We start from the raw sequence: 26,134 nt of genomic DNA, 5'->3' as shown, positions 1-26,134 counted from the left end.
AGATGTTCTTGGAAAATGTGGAAAAAAATAAAAACGCATTTTTTTTACAGAAAGTTGTCCATTTATAGGATATTTCCAACACATAGCATGTACATAGAAAAAATTACACCCCAAAATATATTCTGCTGCTCCTCCTGAGTATGGCGATACCACATGTGTGAGACTTTTACACAGCGTGGCCACATACAGAGGCCCAACACCGAAGTAGCAACTTCAAGCATTCTAGGAGCATAAATTACACATCTAATCTCTCAACCACCTATTACACTTTTGAAGGCCCTGGAGCACCAGGACAATGGAAACGCCCACACAGTGACCCCATTTTGGAAAGCTAACACCCCAACGTATAATCTATGAGGCATAATGAGTCTTTTGAACAGTTCATTTTTTTCCAGATGTTTTTGGAAAATGTGGAAAAAAATGAAAACGCATTTTTTTTTACAGAAAGTTGTCCATTTATAGGATATTTCCAACACATAGCATGTACATAGAAAAAATTACACCCCAAAATATATTCTGCTGCTCCTCCTGAGTATGGCGATACCACATGTGTGAGACTTTTACACAGCGTGGCCACATACAGAGGCCCAACATCCAAGAAGCACCATCAGGTGTTCTAGGGACATAAATTACACATCCAATTTCCTTACAATCTATCACATTTTTGAAGGGCCTTCATATTTCTAACACAGCATGTACATACCAAGAATTACACCCTAAAATACATTCTGCTGAGTAATGGGTAAAAAAAAAAGAAGATTACCTGTGGTTTTAGTAGTGCAATTGTCCACAGAAGGAGAGCCCCGATCCAGGCAGCAGGCAGGGACGTGGTCACTGGTCAGCGACAGTGAATGGAATTGTCCAGGCAGCAGGCAGGAATATTGTCCATAGTCAGGCAAAATATTCGTCCTGGTAGGAACATGGTCCAAGTAGCGGGCCATGGGTAGGGGAATGGGGACAGGGGTAGAGGCTTCTCCCACCCAAATCTCTTTGAAGCCTCCGGGCAACCAGACCCTAATCCGGGAATGAGAAAACGAAAAAATTAGTTTTTTCATCCAGAAAAACAATTCTGGAGCCCCTCACATATGTGAGACCCCTGTGTTCCCACTAGTATAGCAGGGTAAAAGATCAATCCAAGGGGCAGGCAAAAAACGTGGTCAAACAGTCCAGGGTCAGTTCCAGAGCAGGCAGATGTAGGTACAGTTTAGGGTTAGGCAAAAGAGTGGTCGTATAACAAGCCAGGGTCAGTTCCAGAGAAGGCAGAGGTATGTTTAGGGTTAGGCAAAAGAGTGGTCGTATAACAGGCCATGGTCGATTCCGGAGAAGGCAGAAGTATGTTTAGGGTTAGGCAAAAGAGTGGTCGTATAACAGGCCATGGTCGGTTCCGGAGAAGGCAGAGGTATGAGTGCAGTGGCATAAGGGGTGTGGGGGGAAATTACAGGAAATTAGAATTGCGTTTACCATACGTCCCTAATAATGAAGAAACGTATGGTAACGGCGGAAACATGTTCCAATACAGAGGCCTGGTTGGGAAGGACAATCGGGACAGTAATACACAGTGTCTTTTCGAATTCCTCTTCTGGAGCACACCCGGCACCTCTTCTGATTTCTGTGGCCTGTTTCAGGGGAGGGGGTTTTCTCAGGAAAGTGACGCTCGTGGAGTCTGCTCACAGAATCAGAGCGAATATTTTCCGGTGGGTTTTCAGGGTACAAAAGGGCGGTGATGACTTCTTCTTGATAGTCCAGATATGATACGGGGTTCTCTGATGACTTTTTGTAGATTACATAGGAGTTATAAAAGGCCAAACTAAAAAAATAAATGGACACTTTCTTGTACCAGTGGCGGTATTTTCTTGTGGGCAGGTAGGGTTCTATCATCTGGTCATTGAAGTCCACTCCCCCCATGAACAAATTATAGTCATAGATGCATTTTGGTTTTTGGATTGGGCCGGTTCTTTTGGGGACTTCCACGTGGGTGTCATTGTGGATTGATGAGAGCATGTGGACGTTCCGTTTGTCCCTCCACCTGACAGCCAATATCTCCTGGTTCCTCAATGCTGCAGACTCCCCTCGTCTGAGCTTTTGATCCACCAGTTTTTGCGGGAAGCCTTTCCTGTTGGGTCTTATTGTGCCACATGCTGGGGTATTCCGGAGGTAAAGACAGCGAAACAGGGGCAAGCTGGTGTAGAAATTATCCACATAAAGGTGGTATCCCTTTCCAAAGAGTGGATACATCAGATCCCAGACCACTTTTCCGCTGACTCCCATATACTCTGGACATTCAGGGGGATGCAGTTGGGAGTCCTTCCCTTCATACACCATGAATGAGTAGAGGTACCCTGTGGCTCTGTCGCAAAGCTTGTACATTTTGACCCCATATCGGGCCCTTTTGCTGGGGATGAACTGCTTGATGTCCAGCCTGCCTGAGAATTTGACAAGGGACTCGTCCACAGATATGTTCTGTTCAGGGGTATATAATTGGGGAAATCGTTGAGCGAAAAAATTTAGAAGTGGCCTAATTTTATATAGCTTGTCAAAAGCAGGGTCATTTCGGGGAGGGCACTGGGCGTTATCGTTAAAGTGGAGGAACCGCATAATTATTAAATATCGGGATCTTGGCATAAGGGAGGAGAAGAGTGGCATGTGGTGAATGGGTTTGGTGGACCAGTAGGAGTACAATTGTTTTTTTTTTTGAAAGTGCCATAGTAAAGGTTAGGCCTAAGAAAATTTTAAATTCGTCCACGGTTAGTTCTCTCCACTCAAAGGGGCGGGCATATCTGGAACCAGGGTTACTTCTTATGTACTGTTGTGCGTAGAGATTGCACTGGGCCACAATGAAGGATAGCAAATCTTCGGTGAAAAGTAAATTAAAAATATTAAGCATTGAAAAGTTTTCGGTGTTCACCTGGACACCTGGCTGGGCAGTGAAAGGGGGGATATTTGCTGCTCCGGAATTAGGGGGAAGCCACAGGGGGTTTTGAAGGCCATAGGGAAGGCTGGCATGGCCCCTTTGTTGCAGTGGCACAGCGCTTGAGGCGGACGGCACAGCGCTTGAGGCGGACGGCACAGCGCTTGAGGCGGACGTCACATCGCTTGAGGCGGACGGCACATCGCTTGAGGCGGACGGCACAGCGCTTGAGGCGGACGGCACAGCGCTTGAGGCGGACGGCACAGCGCTTGAGGTGGACGGCACAGCGCTTGAGGTGGACGGCCCTGCGCGTCTGGGAGTAGGCCGCTTCTCCACGCCAGCACCCCTTCTTTTCCTGGGCCCACGTTCCTCATCAGATTCTGAATCCGACCCACTGTCTATAACGGGTTCATAGGCCGAATCCGAATCGGACAGAGACTCCTCGCTGCTCTCATCGCTCATGGCAAGTAGAAGATGTACGGCCTGCTCACCGGTAAAGAATTTTTTTGCCATACTGGTGGCTGGTGAGGCTGTACTGCAGAGCACTGTGGTGGCACTGATGGACACAGGTGGGCACAGGCGGCACTTATGTGCACTGTAGTGGCACGGGTGTGGCTCTGGTGGGCACAGGTGGCTCTGGTGGGCACAGGTGGCTCTGGTGGGCACAGGTGGCTCTGGTGGGGCTCTGGTGTGCACTGATTAGCAGAAGGCGGCACTTATGTGCACTGTAGTGGCACGGGTGTGGCTCTGGTGGGCACAGGTGGCTCTGGTGGGCACAGGTGGCTCTGGTGGGCACAGGTGGCTCTGGTGGCTCTGGTGGGGCTCTGGTGTGCACTGATTAGCAGAAGGCGGCACTTATGTGCACTGTAGTGGCACGGGTGTGGCTCTGGTGGGCACAGGTGGCTCTGGTGGGCACAGGCAGCACTGGTGGGCACAGGCAGCACTGGTGGGCACAGGCGGCACTGGTGGGCACAGGCGGCTTTGGTACGGCACTGTTTTGGCACTGGTATAGGACTGTTGTGGCTCTGGTGGCACTGGTGCGGCTCTGGTGACACTGGTGCGGCTCCGGTGACACTGGTGCGGCTCTGGTGTGGCACAGGTGGCACAGATGTGGCACTACTGGGCACAGATGTGGCACTATGGACACAGATGTGGCACTGATGTGGCACTTTAGGCACAGATGTGGCACTGATGTGGCACTATGGGCACAGATTTGGCACTGATGTGGCAATATGGGCACAGATTTGGCACTATGGGGCAATATGGGCACAGATTTGGCACTATGGGGCACTGGTATGGCTTGTAAAACTCACAGTTTATCTCCTCTTCTCTCTCGCTGATACTGTGTGAGGAGAGGAGAGGAGATAAACTTTCCCTGACCTTCTTGTGTTTACATTGTGATCGCGCCGTCATTGGACGGCGCGATCACATGGAAAAAGACCACTGTTACTGGTCAATTTCCCTGATCTGTGTAGCGCCGGGTCTCATAGACCCGGCGCGCACAGAATCTTCTGTGTGCGCACCCGAGGCGGCGCGCATTGCTGCTTCTGCAGGGCGCCGTTAAATAACGGCAACCCCCAGTTAAGCAACCACCTTGCCGCCGTTATATGACAGCGGGTGGTGGTTAAGTGTTTAACTATGAAAAAGGGTAAAATGGATATTAGTTTAAATTTAAGGTAGGCCAAAATACAAGGCCGCGTTGATGTTTCCCAGTATCAGAGTTACATACCAGGGAAACTGGTTATGCAACTTGAAATGTTTGTTCTGCAAGCAAGTTGTGTACAAGTCAATTAAAGTCAGTGGGGTAGATTCACGTAGCTGCGCTTTAAGTTACGGCGGCGCAGCGTATTGTATTTACGCTACGCCTCCGCAACTTACAGGAGCAAGTGCTGTATTCACAAAGCACTTGCTCCGTAAGTCGCGGCGGCATAGCGTAAATGGGGCCGGCGTAAGCGCGCGTAATTCAAATGGGGATGCGCCGTCCGTGTATATATCCCAGTGTGCATTGCTTCCAAGTACGGCGCAACAACGTATTGGTTTCGACGTGAACGTAAATTACGTCCAGCCCTATTCGCGAACGACTTACGCAAACGACGCAAACAATTCAAATTTCGAAGCGGGAACGACGTCCATACTTAACATTGACTGCGACACCTAATAGCAGGAGCAACGTTACGACGAAAACGACTTACGCAAACGACGTAAAAAACTACTGCCGGGCGCACGTACGTTTGTGAATCGGCGTAACTAGTTAATTTGCATACTCTACTCTGAAAACGATGGGAGCACCACCTAGCGGCCAGCGTGATAATGCACCCTAAGATACGACGGCGTAAGAGACTTATGCCAGTCGTATCTTAGGCTAATGTCGGTGTATCTTGCTTTCTGAATACAGAAAGAAGATACGCCGGCGCAGATTTGAATTTACGTGGCGTATCTATGGATACGCCGGCGTAAATTCTCTCTGAATCTACCCCATTGACTCTCTGAACTGTGACCAATGAAAAGATTTACTCCTTGCTAGATGGTACCTAGTGCCAGAGCGCCTCTCTGAACTGTACTCCGTTCTTCATATATGATGGACTTTTCCTAGGGTCCGTTGTTTTTGAATACGGGTTCATTCCTTAATTTACTCATTCACTATGGTCAGTATTACCAAAAACCCTTGAATAGCACTGCTTAAAGAACCTGTGGAAAATATCCCGCAATCCACACAGACTTTTTTAACTACATGTTTTTAGTGGCAAAAATAGCAATCGCTAATGCTTGGAAAAGATCAGTGATTGACCTAGCTTTAATGAAGCAAAAGCTAACCTGGATCATGCTCCACTAAAAAATGGTTAGTGCCCCCCTGGGACAAACAACCAGTGTTTGAAAAGGTATTGTCCCTTTCTTACCTACAGGCACCGGATACTCGGGGTTGACATTGGATTGGTGGTAGGTAGGTGGATTCCTGGATTGGTAAGGTCTCACTTCTCTACTCTTTTCTCTGGTTTTCTTCTCTTTACTTGCCCTTTCTATCTCTCTCCTCAGGCACAGTATTGGTGCTCTAGTCCGACCCTCTGTCCCTTTGTCACTCCCTAGGGATTTTACTCAAGGTTTTTTTATATGACAAGTTATCTTACAGGATACTAGATTAATATATTTGACCATTCTAATTATTTGTTGCTACCAGAGTAAGATAAATAAGTCTAGGGTTAGGCGCTATAGGGGTTCCTATGTTAGCCATACTTCTTTCATTATGGTCATAGCCTGCTCAGATGGAAGGGTGAGCGGGTGTAGTCCTGCTTGACCCCCTTCGCCAAGCCTACAATGTTGGCCTGAAGGCCCATCGGATGTTTGCCCTTATCCTGGCATATAGCTGAACCTGTATTTTTATATGAGACTCTTTACCATTAACCACATTGGCGAAGTCCCTGGTACCTAACAATGGACTTTTCATGGGTTTTTGCCTAAACTTCTTATCCTTTTAATATGCTAATATCACTATTTTCTTGTCAATTGATTTTGATGACAGTGTCATTATGCAATTTCTTTTGTTACATTATAAAAAATTTTAATGGGCAGTTCAATAGGCAGTTCGGCTCTTCTGCTTGATTCTGAGCATGCATGGTTTTTGGGAATTGCATACAGACGATCGGAATTTCGGACAAGAACTCTTTCAGTCAGAAAAATACAGAACCTGCTCTCAATCTTGTGTTGCTGGAAATTCCGACAGAAAAAATCCAATGGAGCATACACACTGTCGGAATTTCCGACCAAAAGCTCACATCGGACTTTTCTTGACGGAATTTCCGATCGTGTGTACGCGGCATAAGGGATACAAGACAACTGTTAAATATATGTCAGGAATTGGCCTGGGAGGAAGGAAATATCTGGAACACGTGTGATGTGTCCAGCTTATACTCTTCAATACCCCATTATTTGGGCTTGAGGGCTGTATAATTTTTTCAGGACCATCACAGTGATTACACCTTGATCCCTTAGAGAGTACATCTTGGAGTGCTTAGAGTATTTGTTAAAGCAAAACTTTTTTTCTTTTGATGGGGACTTCTACATCCAGAGATGCAGGGCACCTATGGGTGCTCATTTTTCACCCTCTCTCGACAATATTTGTATGGGTTGATGGGAGAGGACCCGCATCTTTGGGGGTATGAACCTTTTTAGGATGCACATCAAATGTTATCGTCACTATTTTGACGACTTGATACCTTTGTAAGCTGGTGGTCTGAGGAGTTTTGCAGATTTCCTAAATCTAAATGATAACCCTTTAAATCTTAGGTTCACTGGACATTTGAGTTATGATTCAAGACCTTCCTTGATGTGGTTCTTTGCAGTGAAAGGGGTGTATCTCTTCTGGCCTGTAAAGAAAGCCTCTCTTTGGCAACACAGTCCTGCGAGCTGACTCTGGACACCCTGACCATACTATTAGTGGCATACCAGTTGGTCAATTTCTCAGGCTTCGCAGGACTTGTTGCGATGAGAAAGATGTTGGTAGTGAAACTGCATGCATGTACAAATGGTTTAGTCAACGGGGAAACCTTGAGCCCAAATTTAAAAGAGCCCACAAATATAGCCAAAACAGCACAGAGAGGCCAATTGTTATAGGAGAAAACTCACAGGGATGTTTGTGCGTGCTTACCAGTGTTTTCTATGCCATATTGTGCAAACGAGAGGTCTTCTGGATTTTCTCCCTTCAAACTAGAATTCTAGCATGTCTGATATACTGAACTGTTAGTTCATTAAAGTGGTTCTAACGCTTATGCATTCTGTGCAATAAGGTAAAAAAAACCTTCTGTGCTGCAGGAGCCCCCAGCCCCCCTTTATTCTGACCTGAACCCAATCCGATACAGTAATGTGCAGTGGCTCTCACTGCCGTTTCCCTCCTCACTGGGCAGATTGAGAGCATCGACAGGCATTGGCTCCCACTGCTGTCAATCAAATGCTGTGACGAGGGAGCGTGGGGGCGAGTCGCTCGGTTTGTGGCAATAGACCCAGACTGGGCCGCTCGAGAGCGAGCACACACGAGTGCCCCCAGGGAAAATGGCATTTCCTGGGTGCACTTACCGAAGAGGAGGGGTCTGGAGCACCGGCGGGGGACCTCAGAAGAAGAGAATAGGGGCTGCTCTGTGCAAAACTATTGCACAGAGCAGTTAAGTATAAAATGTTTGTTAATTTAATAAAAAAAATTATAATTATAGAAATAGTAGAACCAATGTCCCATTGGGGTTTTACAATTATGTTACATGTTTTTAGGTTTGCCAATACTGTAGTCATTTTTCTTCAATAGGTTTTTATTTGGTTTTTTACAATTAACATATGCATACATAAACAGTGTACGAACAAAAGAAAAAAAAAACATTGGTTGTCGTATGGCAGTAGAACAACGCCATGTGTGATTTTGTATAAGGCAACAGTACAGTGTCTACAATAGGTATCCATAATAGTATATGAATTACCTTAACTTGGTAAAGTAGTGGAGAGAGGAGCTGGCTCCAATCCCGGGAACCCCCTGCGGGTTCAAGACTCCAGGACTCAAGCCAGCCCCTCTCCTCAAATAAGTTCCATTCAACCGTATTGGTCAATGTATAGTATTAGAAAACATAAAACGAGAACAAAAAGACAACTAAGTGTCAGGAATAGACTTGGGGAGGTAGGTGTGCACCTTGACATCTCTACCTAGGCGTTGTACAGTAGGTTAGGGTATTGCCAGGGATATCAAAGAGTTATTATTGTACCATGCCAACCATGGATGCCACTGTTGGGAGATGTGTTCTCTGCTTCTATTTCTGAGTGCCAGTGTCTGCTCGTATATAAAGTGTAGGTGGGTTGTTTGGACCACTTCCCCTAGGGTGGGTGGTGCAGGTTTTTTCCACTTTCTGGCGATGCTCAGTCTAGCTGAGAGTAGGATATGAGATATGGTATGTTTCAGCTGTTTTGGGTAGTGGTCCAATACTGTAGTGATTTTGATAATTTGGTTATAGTGTTTGTTTTTCTTTTGCTTTGTTTTTTTAACTTTGTGTTATGAAACAGATTATGTATCTGGTTAGGATTTTAGCATAAACATGGTTAGAGAGGAGCTGCCGACTGATTACTGTATTTATTGGTCACTTTTTTACCCTGAAAATAGAGGGTAAACTGTGTCTGCGTGTTATACGCAGGGGGCTATAGAATGTTTTTTTCCTGAAACTTCCCTCTTAGGCCGCGTACACACGGTCGGTCAAAACCGATGGAAACGGACTGAAGGACGTTTCATCGATCCAAACTGATGGTGTGTGGGCCCCATCGGTCAGTTATACTTCGGTCCGAAATTTTAGAACTTGCTTTAAAATTGAACCGATGGACGCCTAACCGATAGGTCAAAACCGACGGTTAGTATGCAAAAGCATCTGTTAAAAACCTGCGCATGCTCAGAATCAAGTCGACGCATGCTTGGAAGCATTGAACTTCATTTTTCTCAGCACGTTGTTGTGTTTTACGTCACTGCGTTGGACTTGATCATTTTTTTAACTGATGGTGTGTAGGCACATCAGACCATCAGTCAGCTTCATCGGTTAACCGATGAGAACGGTCCTTCGGACCATTCTCATCGGATGGACTGATCGTGTGTACGTGGCCTTAAAGTTAGGGTGCGTGTTATACGCCGATAAATACGGTAGTTATTTGCACCTGTATTGATTGCCTGTGGATAACAGGTGCATTAATCAGAGGGCAGCTCAGGTGTGAAGAAGCACATTTAGTGTGAAACCTGTTACCTTTCTCCCGTGTGTACTTTGCACGATTGCTGCTTTTATCAACTGTACTGTATATGATTTAAGAAAAAGTTGCCTGAAGTGAGTGCAGCCGTCCGGATTTTTTTCTCTTATAGGTGGACAGCAAACAGGCTGGGCTGGCAACCCTGTTGTGCTGAAGAAATATAATAATGTGCTAGCTTACCTGGAGCAGTGTGAGTGTACCTGCATATTGTTCCCTCCAGGTACTTTGCAAGCTTCCCCTGGCCTTAGACAAAATCCTCTATTGGTGCTGTTCTCCTCTCCAAACACTGGCAACCACAGTCTGCCACCTCATCGGCCAACCCCTCCTCATGGCTAGAGCGCACTTTGCAGTAAACGCTCTAGTTGCTACAATATATTTGCTATTTGCTGCACTGTGCCTTATGTACCCTCCCTCAATGGTCACAGCAATATTTCCTTCATCTTCAGTATCTAAAAGTAGGAATGCCTGTACATGACCAAGATCATCTTCCTGCAGCAAGTCAGTGATTGTGTGATCAAATAATCTCCTCATTGCCAGTTTTCAGGGCTATGGTGAGATTACTGGAGGATGCGGAAGAGGGTGCATTTGCAGCCGTGGGAAACAACTGGCTGCTCTGCACATAGGAGGGTAAAGAAGAGGAAGGCACTTTGTCAGCCACTCAACTACCTTGTGCATGTATATTTAGTCCGTTCTGTGATAGGAATACCTAGTCTACATGGTTGTGCATAACCTGCTCATCCCCTATTACCTCCACAACAACACCACCAAAAAACTACAAGGAGGAGGGGGGGAATTTTTTTTTGAAGAATGCCAGAATATAGGGACTAATGCTATCTGTGAAAGATGTACTGTTCCACTTACACACATATAGCTGGATTCAGAAAGACTTACGCCAACGTATCTACAGATACGCCGCGTAAGTCCACTGATGCGCCGTCGTATCTATGCGCCTGATGCTTAAATTAAGATACGCCTGAATTTTGGCTCCATCCGACCGACGTAAGTCTCCTACCCCGTCGTATCTCTATTTACGCTGGCCGCAAGGGGGGCTTCCATTGATTTACGCGTCAAATATGCAAATGACCGAGATACGCCAATTCACGAACGTACTTGCGCCCGTCGCAGTAGTATACGCCGTTTACGTAAGGCGTACGTCCGGCGTAAAGTTAAACCACCAAATAGGAGTCGCAGCCCATGCAAAGGTATGGACGTCGGAACAGCCGTCGTATTTGACGTTGTTTACGCAAGTCGTACGTGAATGGGGATGGGCGTAGGTTACGCTCACGTCGTAGGCATTGAGCCGTCGTATCTTAGATGCGCCGTTCGTTCGGCCCTTCATTTACATGGGGTCACGCTTCATTTTAATACATCACGCCCATTTCCTTGCTACTTTGAATTAGGCGGGCTTACGCCGGAAAATTTACGCTACGCCTCCGCAACTTACGGAGCAAGTGCTTTGTGAATACTGGTCTTGCCTCACTGATTTACGTCAGCGTAGCGCATATGAGATGAGCTACGCCGGTTTAAAAATGCGACGCTCTACGTGAATCCGGGCCATTTTGCTTAAAGGCATTTCCAAACATGTATTTGTTATTAATTTTTGAGCCTTTAAAGCTGCGATAAAAGGAGCCTCACATCACTGTATGATATTTTAGAAAAAATATGTTTTTTATTTGCTATATATTGACAGGAGGAGAGAGCAGAGTAACAGAGAGAGCTCATCAGTCTGGTGCTTCTCCAGCACCCATTTATTCACAGCCTAGGGAACGGATAAGACATAGCTGTATGCTTAACTACAATCACTTTCAAATCTGCTTGATGATCCGAATTATTTAAGTGTGACAAATAGGGAACGGATAAGACATGGCTGTATGCTTAACTACAATCACTTTTAAATCTGCTTGATGATCCGAATCATTTAAGTGTGACAAATATGTAAAAAAAAAAATCAGGAAGGGGCAAAAACTTTTTTTACAGTACTGTTTGCAGAACTATAGCACACCTAATCTGATCAAGTGACATCACTTTCTTTACTCCTATTTATGGCCCATAAAATATATCATAGTTAACATTAAATTAAAGCAGTGCTCCAATATTGTTCATAATTTAAAAAAATATATATATTTCCATCACATCTTGAAAATGTTTACCTGAAGCAGACCCCACATAAAGGCACCCTCCCATATAACATAACATATAAAACAACACATGGGCCTTACCAATGGCCTTGGGATGGGTTTCTGAGGTTTCTTCGAGCCCAGTTTCTTCATAGCATTGTAGTATTTTTTCTGCTCTTCTGTCATAAAGATATCCTGACCTCCAAAGTGGAGAGGAAAACACAAAACTGGTTACAACCTATATGACAACTTGGGAAATAGTCCATTGCTGATTTCCCACCAGTACCTTAGTACCAATCTAACCCAACTACCTGCCAAACAAAACAAATTGGGCCCAATAAATTATCAGTGGTCTGACATTAAAATAGTGCAGATTGAGACATTTGTACTTGTGCAAAAAACAAACAATGATTCTCAATGCATGTTCCTGTGGAATTTGACATAAATAGGTGTCAGAAATTGCAAAACCCCATTAGGATATTTGGCATAAATGTTGCCATTGTACACCATAGAATTGAAATGATTGTATATATGTTATGTGCATAGAATAAGCACATTGGTGTGCCAAGCGGTAGGTGGTACATGAGTACTAGTTATTAAGAATGATCTTTGGATTTACAGGAACAAACTGGCAATATTTGCTAGTTTTCCCTACCCGAACCCTGGCCGACGTTTGAAAATAGCCAGGAATCTGTCATTTTACGCATATGCAACTTCACCATTTCGCTTCATATAAACTATGGTCACTGTGACATTATAGATAATTTGCGGCAATTTAGCTTGTAATTTTTCTGACGCAATTTTTCTCTCTGTACCACTGATAGTTTTTTTTAAGTCAATTCTGTAGAACTTGACCCCAGTAAATGGTATCATATCAGACATGCGTGCAAAAGGAATTTGGGAATGTACTGTTGGCCTAAAATGTATGTAGGCCAACAAGAAAAAACATATTCAACACATCTTGGCAATACATGCACATTTTCTCTTGTTTTATCCCCTTTCAAAAGGTTGCAAGTACAGAAGAATGTATACAAAGAAACACCCGCATGAAGCGCTACACCATAGAAACGGTAAACCACAGTGTTCTGTGTGGTTAAAGAGTTACACTAAAACACACACCCGTGCAGCTGTCAACCACTAAGGAGACATGGGCAAAAAACAAAAGAACAAAAACATACAGCGCACAAGGGTTAAGTGAATGTCACTTTATAGTCTGTAAAATAATATGGAAAAACATATATGCATGAAAAATTTAAAAATTGAAGTAGCCACAAATAGCACACAGGAAAATAGAACATTAAAATTCTAAAAAAATCTAATAAAAATAGTCCGCATTACATAGGCAGAAGTTCATGTGGAGATGGTAGAGTGAAAACACATACACTTCGGGGGAGATGTTAGGAATAAATCCAAATGGTGTACATACACTTGTATGCAGAGGTGATACGATACCTCAACAAAAAGCAGCCGCTTGTACGTCTCTATGCGGGGAGATGGAATCCGTTGGTGGGAAGATGACAGTCACGCTGGGAGCAGGTGTAAATGCTGTTTCCATGCAGAGAGGATACTGCCGTTTTCACCTCACTAGCTCGGGGGCTGATGGAAAAGGAAAACTTCCTCGCAAACCGGGATCTCAAGCGGCAGGGAAAGTCCTGAAGGGGAACCACCAAGCCGGTTCAGTGACGCAGCCGCGTCACACGGGAGCGAGGAGAGGGGGACGGAAGCCTAATTGAGTCACGCAGAAAGAGAGAAGGAGGTGTCCGGACACCATCGATCAAGCGTCAGGTGACTCCAGGCACCAATCGTTGTGGGCAAAATTCGAGCAGTACGGGTACTGGCGCTAGCGTCACTGGAAGGATTTCCCGAGTGTCAGCACTACACATCTGCCACAATGTGCTTACTGCAAACATATGGGGGCATCAAGGATAGTTATGGTGAGCCGTGAATTTTGCCCACAACGATTGGTGCCTGGAGTCACCTGACGCTTGATCGATGGTGTCCGGACACCTCCTTCTCTCTTTCTGCGTGACTCAATTAGGCTTCCGTCCCCCTCTCCTCACTCCCGTGTGACGCGGCTGCGTCACTGAACCGGCTTGGTGGTTCCCCTTCAGGACTTTCCCTGCCGCTTGAGATCCCGGTTTGCGAGAAAGTTTTCCTTTTCCATCAGCCCCCGAGCTAGTGAGGTGAAAACGGCAGTATCCTCTCTGCATGGAAACAGCATTTACACCTGCTCCCAGCGTGGCTGTCATCTTCCCACCAACGGATTCCATCTCCCCGCATAGAGACGTACAAGCGGCTGCTTTTTGTTGAGGTATCGTATCACCTCTGCATACAAGTGTATGCACACCATTTGGATTTATTCCCAACATCTCCCCCGAAGTGTATGTGTTTTCACTCTACCATCTCCACATGAACTTCTGCCTATGTAATGCGGACTATTTTTATTAGATTTTTTTAGAATTTTAATGTTCTATTTTCCTGTGTGCTATTTGTGGCTACTTCAATTTTTCAATTTTTCATGCATATATGTTTTTCCATATTATTTTACAGACTATAAAGTGACATTCACTTAACCCTTGTGCGCTGTAAGTACAGAAGAATACCTGTTGTTCTGCCAGAAATCCTGTAAGCTTCTAACTTCCTTTAGTAAGTTGCTGCACTACAATTTCAAGCAGTGTTGTCTGCCCTAAGTTCTCCCATTATGGACTACAGAATTCCCCCCTCCCTCCAGGGATGGACTGGCCATTGGGACTACAGGGAGTTTCCAGGTGGGCCAATGGCTCAGTGGGCCGGCTTCAGTGACAGTGGACCGCCGCCCCCCTCCGCTCCTCTGTCTCTCCCTTCCCACAGTGCTCACCTGGGGGGGAACAAAGAAGCAGGAGGAGGACCAGAGGAGCAGGGGGGACGACAGAGGAGCATGGGGGACGACAGAGGAGCACGGGGGAGGGGACAGACAGCTGACTCAACAGCTATGGCCTGGGAGTTTCTTCCTTCTGCCTAATCTTGTCCCATAAGGGGGGCACCGAACTGATTCTTTGCCCCGGGTGAAATAATGTCTAGCTTCCCCACTGGTACTGCCTATAAGAGTACCAGTACCAGCCGTTCTACTCTAATAAATTAGAACGGCTAGTGAAGGGGGAGAGGGGGCTTGGGTGGCCAGGGGGGGTGTGGGAGTTGTCCGGCCGCCATGGGAGAGACCTGTCAAAGTGGGCCAGTCTGGATGAAGTCCAGGGCCAAATTTCTATCCCAGTCCAGCCCTGCTTCCCTCCCACTTCATAAGGGGGAGTTATTCTGTAATCCAGCAGGAGAAAACGTAGCACAAAAAGGACATGAGGAGCTCTGGCAGAATCAATGGGTGTTTTTCTGTACTTGCAGCATTTTTAAAGAGACAAAACATGGGAAAATGTGTATGTTTTACAGATATGTACGAAATATGTTTTAATTTTTTTGCCTGTATTGTCCTATATTCCTTTTGATAAGGCCGTCTATCAAAACATCTAACTATGGTTAGATTCTCCTTAATAAAGGAAGGCAGATTTGCTCAGTTAGAACATCAAACCATTCTTAAGCCCTGTACACACGATCGGTTTGTCCGATGAAAACAGACCGATTGGACGAACCGATCGTGTGTGGGCCCCATCGTTTTTTTTTTCCTATTGGTGAAAAAAAATAGAACCGGTTTTAAATTTTTCCTATGGATAAAAAAACGATAGAAAAAAAACGGTCTGTGTGGAAGTCCATCGGTCAAAAATCTTCGCATGCTCAGAAGCATTGAACTTCATTTTTTTCAGCACGTCATAGTGTTTTACGTCCCCACGTTGGACACGGTCGGATTTTTGACCGATGGTGTGTAGGCAAGACTGATGAAAGTCAGCTTCATCGGATATCCGATGAAAAAAATCCATCAGATTAGATTCCATCAGACATCCGATCGTGTGTACGGGGCTTTACAGTATACAATTTATTTTACTGCCCACCTTGTGTAAATGTTTGAAGATCAGACAAATCTGCATGAAAACATTCAAGCAAATACAAAATGCAAATCTTTGTTGTTTCCAATTCAAAAAACCCAGAGCTAGGCAATGCCTCCCTAAAATGAATTATTTGTACCCTAGATGTCCTTTATCTATAGCATTTCCAATTATTTCTAACATAGTAACAGTGCCTTTCCATTAAATATACAATAGACTTGTTGGTTAGAAGCTGAACCGTGGGAACCTTGAGTGGAGAGTGTGAGCAAGTTTTGCTTTTGACTGCTGGTGATTGCTGTGTTGCAATTTTTTTTTGGGGGGGGGGGTTACCTTGCAGCTTTTTTAACACCCTCTCTGTCACTTTTTAACCACTTCCGCCACGGAAGATTTGGCTGCCCAATGACCGGGCCATTTTTTGCGATACGGCACTGCGTCACTTTAACTGACAATTGCACGGTCATGTGACCCTGTACCCAAACAAAATTGACAACCTTTTTTCCCACAAATAGAGCTTTATTTTGGTGGTATTTGATCACCTCTGCGGTTTTTATTTTGTGCGCTATAAACAAAAGAAGAGCGACAATTTAAAAAAAACACACAATATCTTTTATTTTTTGCTATAATAGATATCCCACATTTTTTTATCCCCAAAAATTATTTTTCCTCAGTTTAGGCCGATATATATTCTTCTACATATTTTTGGTAAACAAAATTGCAATAAGTGTATATTGATTGGAATGCACAAAAGTTATAGCGTCGACAATATAGGGGATAGTTTTATGGCATTTTTATTATTATTATTTTTTTACTAGTAATGGCGGTGATCTGCCATTGTCATTTATACAGGGATCAGTGCTATAAAAATGCACTGATTACTGTGTACATGACACTGGCAGGGAAGGGGTTAAACACTAGGGGGCGATCAAGGGGTTAAGTGTGTCCTAGGGAGTGATTCTAACTGTGGGGGGGTGGGTTACCACTGACATGACAGCGGTCACTGCTCCCAATGACAGGGAGCAGTAGATCCCTGACATGTCACTAGGCAGAACAGGCAAATGCTTTATTTACATCTCCCCGTTCTGCCTCGTCACCCCGCAATCGCGGGTCGTGGGCGAACATCGAATTTGCGAGACCTGCGAGCACACTCCCACTAGGAGGCAAATTCAAAGGGATGTACAAGTACGCCCATTTGCCTGCCCATGCCATTCTGCCGACGTATATCGGCGTGCGGCGGTCGGGAATCGGTTAAACAGACTTTTGTTTTCTTCAGCCTACTAATTAAGGGGAGTGGTTAATTGGCCACAGGCGCTTGAGGTCTATATAACTTTCTGTAGAACTCATTTTGAGCCTGCTCATCTTTGAGCTTGCTGGAACTTAGATCAAGTGGAACTGGAAACAGGAGGTTATAACAGGGTTCAAAGTACCTGTGCAGTGTGAGTACCTGAGTGTTGTCTAAATAGTGTGTGGATCGTTAGTACCCGTGAGTGTACGTGGGTCTGCGAGTGCACGTGGGTCTGCGAGTGCACGCGGGTCTGCGGGTGCACGCGGGTCTGCGAGTACCTATGTATTGTGTTGTTGAGTACCTGTGTATTGTTGAGTAGTAGTGCCAGGAAGCTAGTTGTAAGGTAATTTGGTCAGGGTATAATCCCAATCTTCATTAAATTGGTAGGTACGATGCTCAGCGGGTGTGGAGATGTGAATCGGTGTACATCTTGTGGCATGTACTGTATGTGTTACTTGGTTATCTGATTGAGGGCGAATACTGCTGTGCAATATGTAAGCACATTTAGGTAGATTCACAAAGAGTTAGGCCGGCTCATCTGCAGATAAGCCGACCTAACTCTGAATCTACGCCGGCGTTTGTTTAAGCGTATGCTCAAACAGAGATACGCTTAAACAAAGCTAAGATAGGCCGGCTTGCGTCGTTCTATCTTAGCTTGCAATGTTTCTGGTGGCCGCTAGATGGCGCTTCCATTGCGACCGGCATAGATTATGTAAATTAGGGGATACGCCGATTTCCGACGATTCACGAGTGTACGCCGGGCCTACACAGTCGAATTACGTTGTTTCCGTAAGGGATAGGCCGCCTAAAGTTATTCCACCTATGAGGTGGAATAACAATGTTAAGTATGGCCGCCGTTCCCACCGCGAGGTTCGAATTTTTAACGTCGTTTGCGTAAGACGTCCACGAATCGGGATTTACGTTGTTTACGTCCGCGTCAAAATCAATAGGCCCGTACGGCGTACTTAGCCGCAATGCGCCCTGGGAAATGTAGTCGCCCGGCGCATGCGCAGTACGCAAAAACGTAGAAAAACGTGAGGTCAAGCCTCATTTCCATAGTACACGCCCCCCTCCTAGTAATTTGAATTAGGTGCCCTTACGCCTGTTCGCCGTAGATTAGCAGGTAAGTGGTTTGAAAATCACTACTAGCCTAGCTAATTTACGGCGGCGTAGCCTAAAAACACTAGGCTAGGCCGCCCTAAAGTTAGGCCTCGGTACGTGAATCTACCCAATTGTTTCCCTGGAAACCCAGGTTCTTAATCTAGGGAAACTGTCAGCATTGAAGTGGTAAGCGCATTATACCCTCTTTGTATGTACATGTGTTATACACTTATTTACAAAGTTTAAGATATTAAATTACTGTATTATACCTGCATTAATGATGAATTTCTATGTCATACACAGACCACTACATGTAATAAAGGAACAGGAATATTATGCAAGCCCTGACGAAGCACATCTAGTGCGAAACTAGTTGGCAAACTCGCATCTACTTTTCCTCTAAAAATAACCTTTTCCCTTTTATTTTGTGAATCATGGAAATGTGGTCTTGATCATGTATATTTCATTATGTTAATAATTTTATGAAATTTGAAATTTTATATTTATATAATTAAACTATTTTTGATACTACTAAAAACCTTGTGTTTTGTGCGCCTACCTTTGATACTAAGAGCAACACACCTCACATTAAAAATCCCTTTATTTGGAGAGGAACTGGTTTTCTTCCCCTGATATATGCTAACTCTTTTATTTCGGAAACTGTCAGCACTGAGAAGACCCTACTAAAGGAGAGCCGGGAACGTACCCGGCAGGTTCCATCACAGAGGCGGGTGGAGATAAAGAGATGCAGGCACCAGAAAAGAGTAGATGGGTGACAGTCAGGAAGGATAGAGGGGGAAGTGCCAGGGAGGCCGATCCTGGGCTGGAGCATCCCAATAATTACGCTCCATTGAGTGACATTGGTGAAACCAGTCAGGGACCAGCACTGCTGGAAAAAAAGGGGGGGGTGCAGGTCCTATGCTCACTATATTAATTAACTGTGTAGGATATTATTCCTGTCACAGCAACCCGTTAGTTGCGGACTCCCCAATTAAGGTGCGGTGTCCATTGGGGGGGGTTTTCTTTGTACCAGCACTGCTGGTGCTGAGGGACTCTCCTAGCTGCCAGGGGAAGAACTCCTCCAGTGAGAGCGGGGGGAAAGAAAAGGGAAAGGATAGACTGTTTCTGGCGGTAGGGGACTCTATTCTTAGAAGGACAGAGAGGGCAATCTGTGATAAAGACCTGAAGCGCTGAGCTTGTGTTTGGCACATCACGGATCTGGTGGACAGATTACTGGGAGGGGCTGGGGAAGACCCGGCTGTCATGGTGCATGTTGGCACCAATGACAAAGTCAGAGGCAGATGGAGTGTCCTAAAGAACTATTTTAGAGACTTGGGAGCTAAATTAAGGAAAGGGACCTCCAAGGTAGATTACTACCGGTACATCGAGCCACACCAGAAAGTGAGATTGGGGAAGTAAACAAGTGGCTGAGCAGCTGGTGTAGTAAGGAGGAGTTTGGTTTCCTGGAGGCCTGGGCCGACTTCTCAGTCGGTCACCAGTACAATAATAGGGACGAACTGCACCTAAATGAGGAGGGTGCAGATCTGCTGGGAGTAAAGATGGCCAAAAACATAGAGGGGTTTTTAAACTAGGCAACGGGGGGAGGGTCCAGAGATAAAGATAGTCAGAGCAGAACACAGTCCAGAGGGTAGTATTGGGGGCATTAGTGGTAGGTTGACTAAAGCACATAAACTCAAAGTAAGTATAGTAACAAGTCCTAGTTGCAATCTCGGAAGACCCAATACAAGGATAGTATGTGACCGGTCTAAACTATGTGGCATGTAAGGGTGCAATTAGGGCGGCTAAGATAGAACACGAAAGACACATAGCAGGGGAGAGCAAAAAAAATCCCAAGAAATTCTTTAAGTATGTAAACAGTAAAAAAGGGAGGACAGACCATATTTGCCCCATAAAGAATGAGGAAGGACATCTGGTTACAAAGGATGGGGAGATGGCGAAGGTATTGAATGTATTCTTCTCCTCAGTCTTTATGAGGAAATGGGGGGGGGGGGCTTCAGTAACCAAAACTGCAGTGTTAATCCTTGTTACACATCACAGGAAGCACCCGCATGGCTAACAGAGGACAGAATTAGAATTAGGCTTGGGAAACTTTAATAAATCACCGGGACGGGATGGCTTGCACCCGAGGGTACTTAGGGAACTCAGTCAAGTAATTGCCAGACCATTGTTCCTAATTTTTACTGACAGTCTACTGACTGGAATGGTACCAGCGGATTGGAGAAAATCCAATGTAGTACCAATATTTAAAAGGGCCCAAAATACATCCCTGGGAATTACAGACCAGTTAGCCTAACATCAATAGTAATTTATGCTCTTGGAGGGGATGATAAGGGACTATATACAACATTTTAGTAATGAACACAGTATCCTTAGCAGTAATCGGCATTGGTTTCATGAAGAATCGTTCTTGCAAACCAATCTATTAACCTTCTGTGAGGAGGTGAGTTGCCATCTAGATAAAGGAAGTCCCGTAGTGGTGTATCTGGATTTTGCAAAAGCATTTGACACAGTTCCCCATAAACATTTACTGTACAAAATAGGGTCCTTTGGCATGGACCATAGGATGAGTACATGGATGGAAAACTGGCTACAAGGGCGAGTTCAGAGGGTGGTGATAAATGGGGAATACTCGGAATGGTCAGGGGTGGGTAGTGGGGTCCCACAGGGTTCTGTGCTGGGACCAAAACTGGCTACAAGGGCGAGTTCAGAGGGTGGTGATAAATGGGGAATACTCGGAATGGTCAGGGGTGGGTAGTGGGGTCCCACAGGGTTCTGTGCTGGGACCAATCCTATTTAATTTGTTCATAAACGACCTGGAGGATGGGGTAAACAGTTCAATTTCTGTATTTGCGGACGATACTAAGCTAAGCAGGGCAATAACTTCTCTGCAGGATGTGGAAACCTTGCAAGAAGATCTGAACAAATAATGGGGTGGGCAACTACATGGCAAATGAGGTTTAATGTAGAACATTTTTAAATAATGCATTTGGGTGGCAAAAATATGAATGCATCTAGGGGGAGAACCTCTGGGCGAATCTAGGATGGAAAAGGACCTGGGGGGGCTAGTAGATGATAGGCTCAGCAATGGCATGCAAGCTGCTGCCAACAAAGCAAACAGAATATTGGCATACATTAAAAAAGGAATTCACTTCAGGGATAAAGCGATAATTCTCCCACTCTACAAGACTCTGGTCAGGCTGCACCTGGAGTATGCTGTCCAGTTCTGGGCACCAGTCCTTAGAAAGGATGTACTAGAAATGGAGCGAGTACAATACGGACAACAAAGCTAATAAAGGGTCTGGAGGACATTTGTTATGAAGAAAGGTTGCGAGCACTGAAATCATTCTCTCTGGAGAAGAGACGCTTGAGAGGGGATATGATTTCAATTTACAAATACCATACTGGTGACCCTACAATAGGGATAAAACTTTTTTGCAGAAGGGAGTTTAACAAGACACATTGCCACTCATTAAAATTAGAGGAAAACAGGTTTACCCTAAAACTACGTAGAGGGTTCTTTACTGTAATAGCAGCAAGGATGTGGATTTCCCTTCCACAGGTGGTGGTCTCAGCGGGGGGAATCGATAGTTTAAAAAAACTATTAGATAAGCACCTGAACAACCGCAACATACAGGGATATACATTGTAATATTGACATATAATCACACACATATGTTGGACTTGATGGACTTGTGTCTTTTTTAAACCTCACCTACTATGCAACTATGTAATGCCCCCTGTGTTCAGTGTATTTTTTTTAACAAGATATAAAATGCATATGATGTTATGTATCATGCATAGTATACTTATCTTTTTCTTCTGTTGGTTAAAGTTATCAATGATGACACCAATGAATAAATTTAGGGTGAAAAAAGACCCAAAGATTATAAAAATTACAAAATAAATATACATATAGATGTTGTCTTCATATTTTGGCTGTTCTGTGACCTAAAACATATTTAAATGATATGTTAATATACAGACAAAAATAGAAATGCAAACTACATAAAAGCTTAACATGCCAGGGGACATTTATTAATTATTTTGCAAAGCATGACAGTGTTAAACACCAGCAGTAGATATGGTTAGGACAGGTTTATAATAATTAGGCAGCGTCATTTATGAATTCACCCCTCAGATTCTCTAAAAATAGCACTGCGATAGAATAAATCCTTCTACTGACTACTTCTTCATTGTTTCTCTATTTTGAGTGAAAATTGGTCACATCTCCAGTGGTAAATACATTGCAGACCTGTGTAAAGCTGTTGCAGTTAGCTGCCCAAGATTTCAGGTATGTAAAAAAAATGTTGTACTATACATTTTGCTTATTGACAGGCAGCCTGATATGCATCTAAATTTGTCGCTACTTTACTTAATGAATATTACTTTTAGTATTTTTTGCTAGATATGCTACAAAAATCTATATGTATACAATTGGCTAAGAATGGAAAAGGAGAGAAAGATTGGCTACAGCTGCTCTCTGTAGATGCTGCCCAGCGATGCTGAACTGGTTAACAGGTCTATAAGCAAGAGTAGGGAGGTGCTGAGCAGAAAGAGTTCAATAGACTGAGTCAGGCAATACTGCACTGTGGGAACTGCAGTTCAGAGGAGAGAGACTATACTGTAATTTAGAGCTTTTGAACTGCATTTCCTAGAGAGAGATTTCCAGGAGGATGAGAAAAAGCTGTATTTTCTCAGGCTGCACAGGACACACTTTCTCTTGCCATGAGGGAGCCCAGAGAGTGCACATTGCTGTCCAGAGTCCACCACCACTGCTTCATAACGGCGGCCTAAGCAAGATTCAGAGTGCTGAGTCAAGGTGTACTAACAGCCAGAGTCACCTATGTGCAGGACAAAGAGTGAACTTGCTGTGGGTTAACCAGATGGTGAGCTGCAATATCACTGGGACTGGTGAGCTGCTGTTATGGGGATTTACTATCTGCTGCTAGAGAGAGAGAGACTGAACCCTTTAGATACGGACCATACAGCCATCTAGAAGCTTTATTGCTGCCTGTAGGCTTGACTGGGATTATTCTCATGTGCACCAACGGTACAACTGGGCCCTAACACTAGCCAGCTGAGAATTTAGGACTAAAAATTGCCTTTTTACAGCTGAAACACAGAGACCTTTACCTATTGCTTATGTTAAGAGGTACCTCTGATGGGACATTGCATTATATTCTAGTTATTCGCCTAGAGTGCACTCTAGGCTAGTCAAAGTATTACTATTCACGTTGCAATTAATGTTTATATGCACTGTTTATTGCTGTCTTTGTTGAGTTATGGGTTGATTTCAGTCTAGTAGTACATAACTCTATTCTAATTTACTTTGGCATGGTGATTACATTGGCTAGCAGACTGTATCTGTATCTACCTACTGTATGCTCATTTATGCTCAGACCATCATTTAACTCTAATCTGTACCAATATATTGATTTAATTCACCACTAAACAGTCTTGTGTCTATTTTCTGGTACTAAATATGAGCCAAGTTAAAGGGGCTGAAGTTGTTCTTGGAGTCGTGGCACAGAACCCAAATTATCAAGCGACTCATTCAGGGGAAGAGCTACAGATACTGTAAAATGTGAATTATTAAGTTAATAGAAAAGTGTATGACAGTAGAAGCCTGCTGCTTATTTCTCTACTGTTCATTCCTAGCGTGAAAGCACCAGAATATCCAAATGTTTCCTTATGTATTGACTTAGGTCTAAAAAAAGAGTCCTGATTTCCCAAAATGTGCAATGTTTGGACATGAACACATTCCAATGGGGTGAAACCATAACACCCCTATATCTGTCACACAACTAGAAAAATGTATACTGGGTATATGAAGAAACCATCAATAACTCAAGATTAAAAGGCAAATAATATATATATTTTTTAGCCACATCCATTATGGTGAATGAGGCCACACATCGCATTAAAGAACTAACAGTCAGGCTCAGGAGGTAGGAAGAGCATCTTTTAAAAACTGACATATAAATTTAGCTGCTGATACCTCTGGGTAAATTGACTGTTTTGTGTTTTTACTTAAAGGTAATGTCTGCTTATGTTTTTTCTAACATGGGTAAGCCAGGTTTACGACAGGGCTACTTTTACTATTGCAATACTCGATGGCGGTGAAAATCTACTCATTTGATATAGGGGACCCAAAGGTCAGCCCCTGAAATGCCCAAGGGGCCACACATAGTATTCAGTGAATGTGATTCTATGGACAGCTGTCTAAGGCCTCGTACACACGACCAGACATGTCCGATGAGTCGTACTAACCATCGGACATGTCCGACGGACAGGCTTCCAGCGGACATGTTTCTTAGCATGCTAAGAAACTTTTGTCCGCTGGAAACCTGTCCACTAGGCCGGAAAACTGTCCGGTCGGCCCTACACACGGTCGGACATGTCCGCGGAAACTGGTCCGTGGACCAGTTTCAGCAGACATGTTCGGTCGTGTGTACGAGGCCTTAGACTGCAAACATGTTATGGAGGTTGTTGGAGATTGGGGGCATTCTTTATGAGACTGTAATTAACTGGAGACTTATTAAATGACACTACTAGAGGTTACTGCTATTACAAATCAATGCACCCACATCTGTGCAAGCTCCTTTAAAAAAGTCCTGTAGGTAAGATTTTTTGAAAGAAATAAACCAAAACAATTACTTCTTGGAAGACATTCTAAAGAATAGTTTCCCTCACTGGATTGAATAAACACCTAGTTAAGGAACACACAGGCTTCTATCTCCAGGGGTTTGGATGGCTGCACGGTAAGTGGCAAAATGCTACAGGTTGGACACCAGGGTTCTATGGTTCAATCACACTTGTGTGCTAAGAAAACATTATTCAAAAATATCCAGCAGCCCCCCCAGTGTATTTTTTGCATTGAAATGTGGCACATTAGGATCAGCAGTTTCTGCAGCTAAGCATACCACACAGATGTGTAAAAAGAAGCAATATCCACTATAATTATTCACATGCTTACCCTTCTAGAGTCTACTGCTGCATACATAATATCCATCCATCCTTTAAATGTAGCCTGAAAAGTTAAGATGAAACAAAAAATATATAAAAAATCATTAAATGTATGTTTCAAGGATCACTTATACAGACAAGACCAAAATGCTATATGTAAAATAGGTGTCAATGTTAGTGATGCAATAAGGGAAATAAGGTATAGCAACAGAAAATCACAAGCAGATACTGTAATCAAAAGTACTATTTTCTTGTCTCTCAGATATGTAAAAACAAAAGCACTTAACAAATACAGTCTTTACGAGCACTATATACATAAAATATAGCTTACTACTTGAAGCAATGCAAGGTATCCAGCTCCAACGTTGTCAAAGTTAATCTTTACATTTCTCCATCTAACTTCAGTAAAGTTCTGATTTATGAGATTTTCACACTCTGTCCGATTGTTTACATCTTCTATTAGAAATCTGTCTTCAGCTGTCTCATTGTAACAGTAGTAGTATTTGCCAGCAAATAGGTTGACACCCATGATGCTGAAAATCAGCCAAAATATAAGGCAGACCAGCAATACATTCATAATGGAAGGGATAGCTCCAACCAAAGCGTTGACTACAACCTGTGTTGGAAGAAAAAAACACTGTAGTAAAGTACATAACCTACTAGCTGAACAAAGACTTGATAATATAGGAGATAGGGGTAGGGTTGGGGGTTGGGTTTGGAATTAAAGGCCACCGACAGGTATGTTCTGTTTAAGCAAGTGAAAGACGAGAAGGCTGTTACACATTAACAGATCCTCTAAACAGTATAATTCCAAGTCAATGTATTATAAGCATGATTTTGGAATACATATAATTCAATAAATTAGTGCCACATAGAATTTTTATGAATGTTTGTTGGTACACAGCATTAAAAGGAACAAGCTTCCCTTCTCATGTTGGCACAGCTCATACACAGCTTAGGTTTTCTGGAACTCTAAGGCCGCGTACACACCATCGGTCCAAACCGATGAAAA

The 26,134-nt window shown here is 44.0% G+C and overlaps 1 protein-coding gene across 1 annotated transcript in view; it reads right to left on the bottom strand.

Moving 5' to 3' along the window:
• Nucleotides 1-26,134, bottom strand: part of SCN8A (sodium voltage-gated channel alpha subunit 8) — a 251,372-nt gene that overhangs the window by 14,984 nt on the left and 210,254 nt on the right. The window contains exons 22-25 of the mRNA XM_040340817.1: nt 25,454-25,738; nt 25,133-25,186; nt 21,967-22,104; nt 11,884-11,988 (exon numbers count right to left, since the gene is read on the bottom strand). Of these exons, the coding sequence (XP_040196751.1) occupies nt 11,884-11,988; nt 21,967-22,104; nt 25,133-25,186; nt 25,454-25,738 (582 nt within the window). The remainder of the gene's footprint in view (nt 1-11,883; nt 11,989-21,966; nt 22,105-25,132; nt 25,187-25,453; nt 25,739-26,134) is intronic.

The sequence above is a fragment of the Rana temporaria genome, chromosome 2 (genome assembly GCF_905171775.1).
Source record: "Rana temporaria chromosome 2, aRanTem1.1, whole genome shotgun sequence".
Classification (NCBI taxonomy): Eukaryota; Metazoa; Chordata; class Amphibia; order Anura; family Ranidae; genus Rana; species Rana temporaria.
The sequence above is the reverse complement of the archived record's forward strand: the minus strand, read 5'-3'. Positions and strand labels throughout refer to the sequence as shown.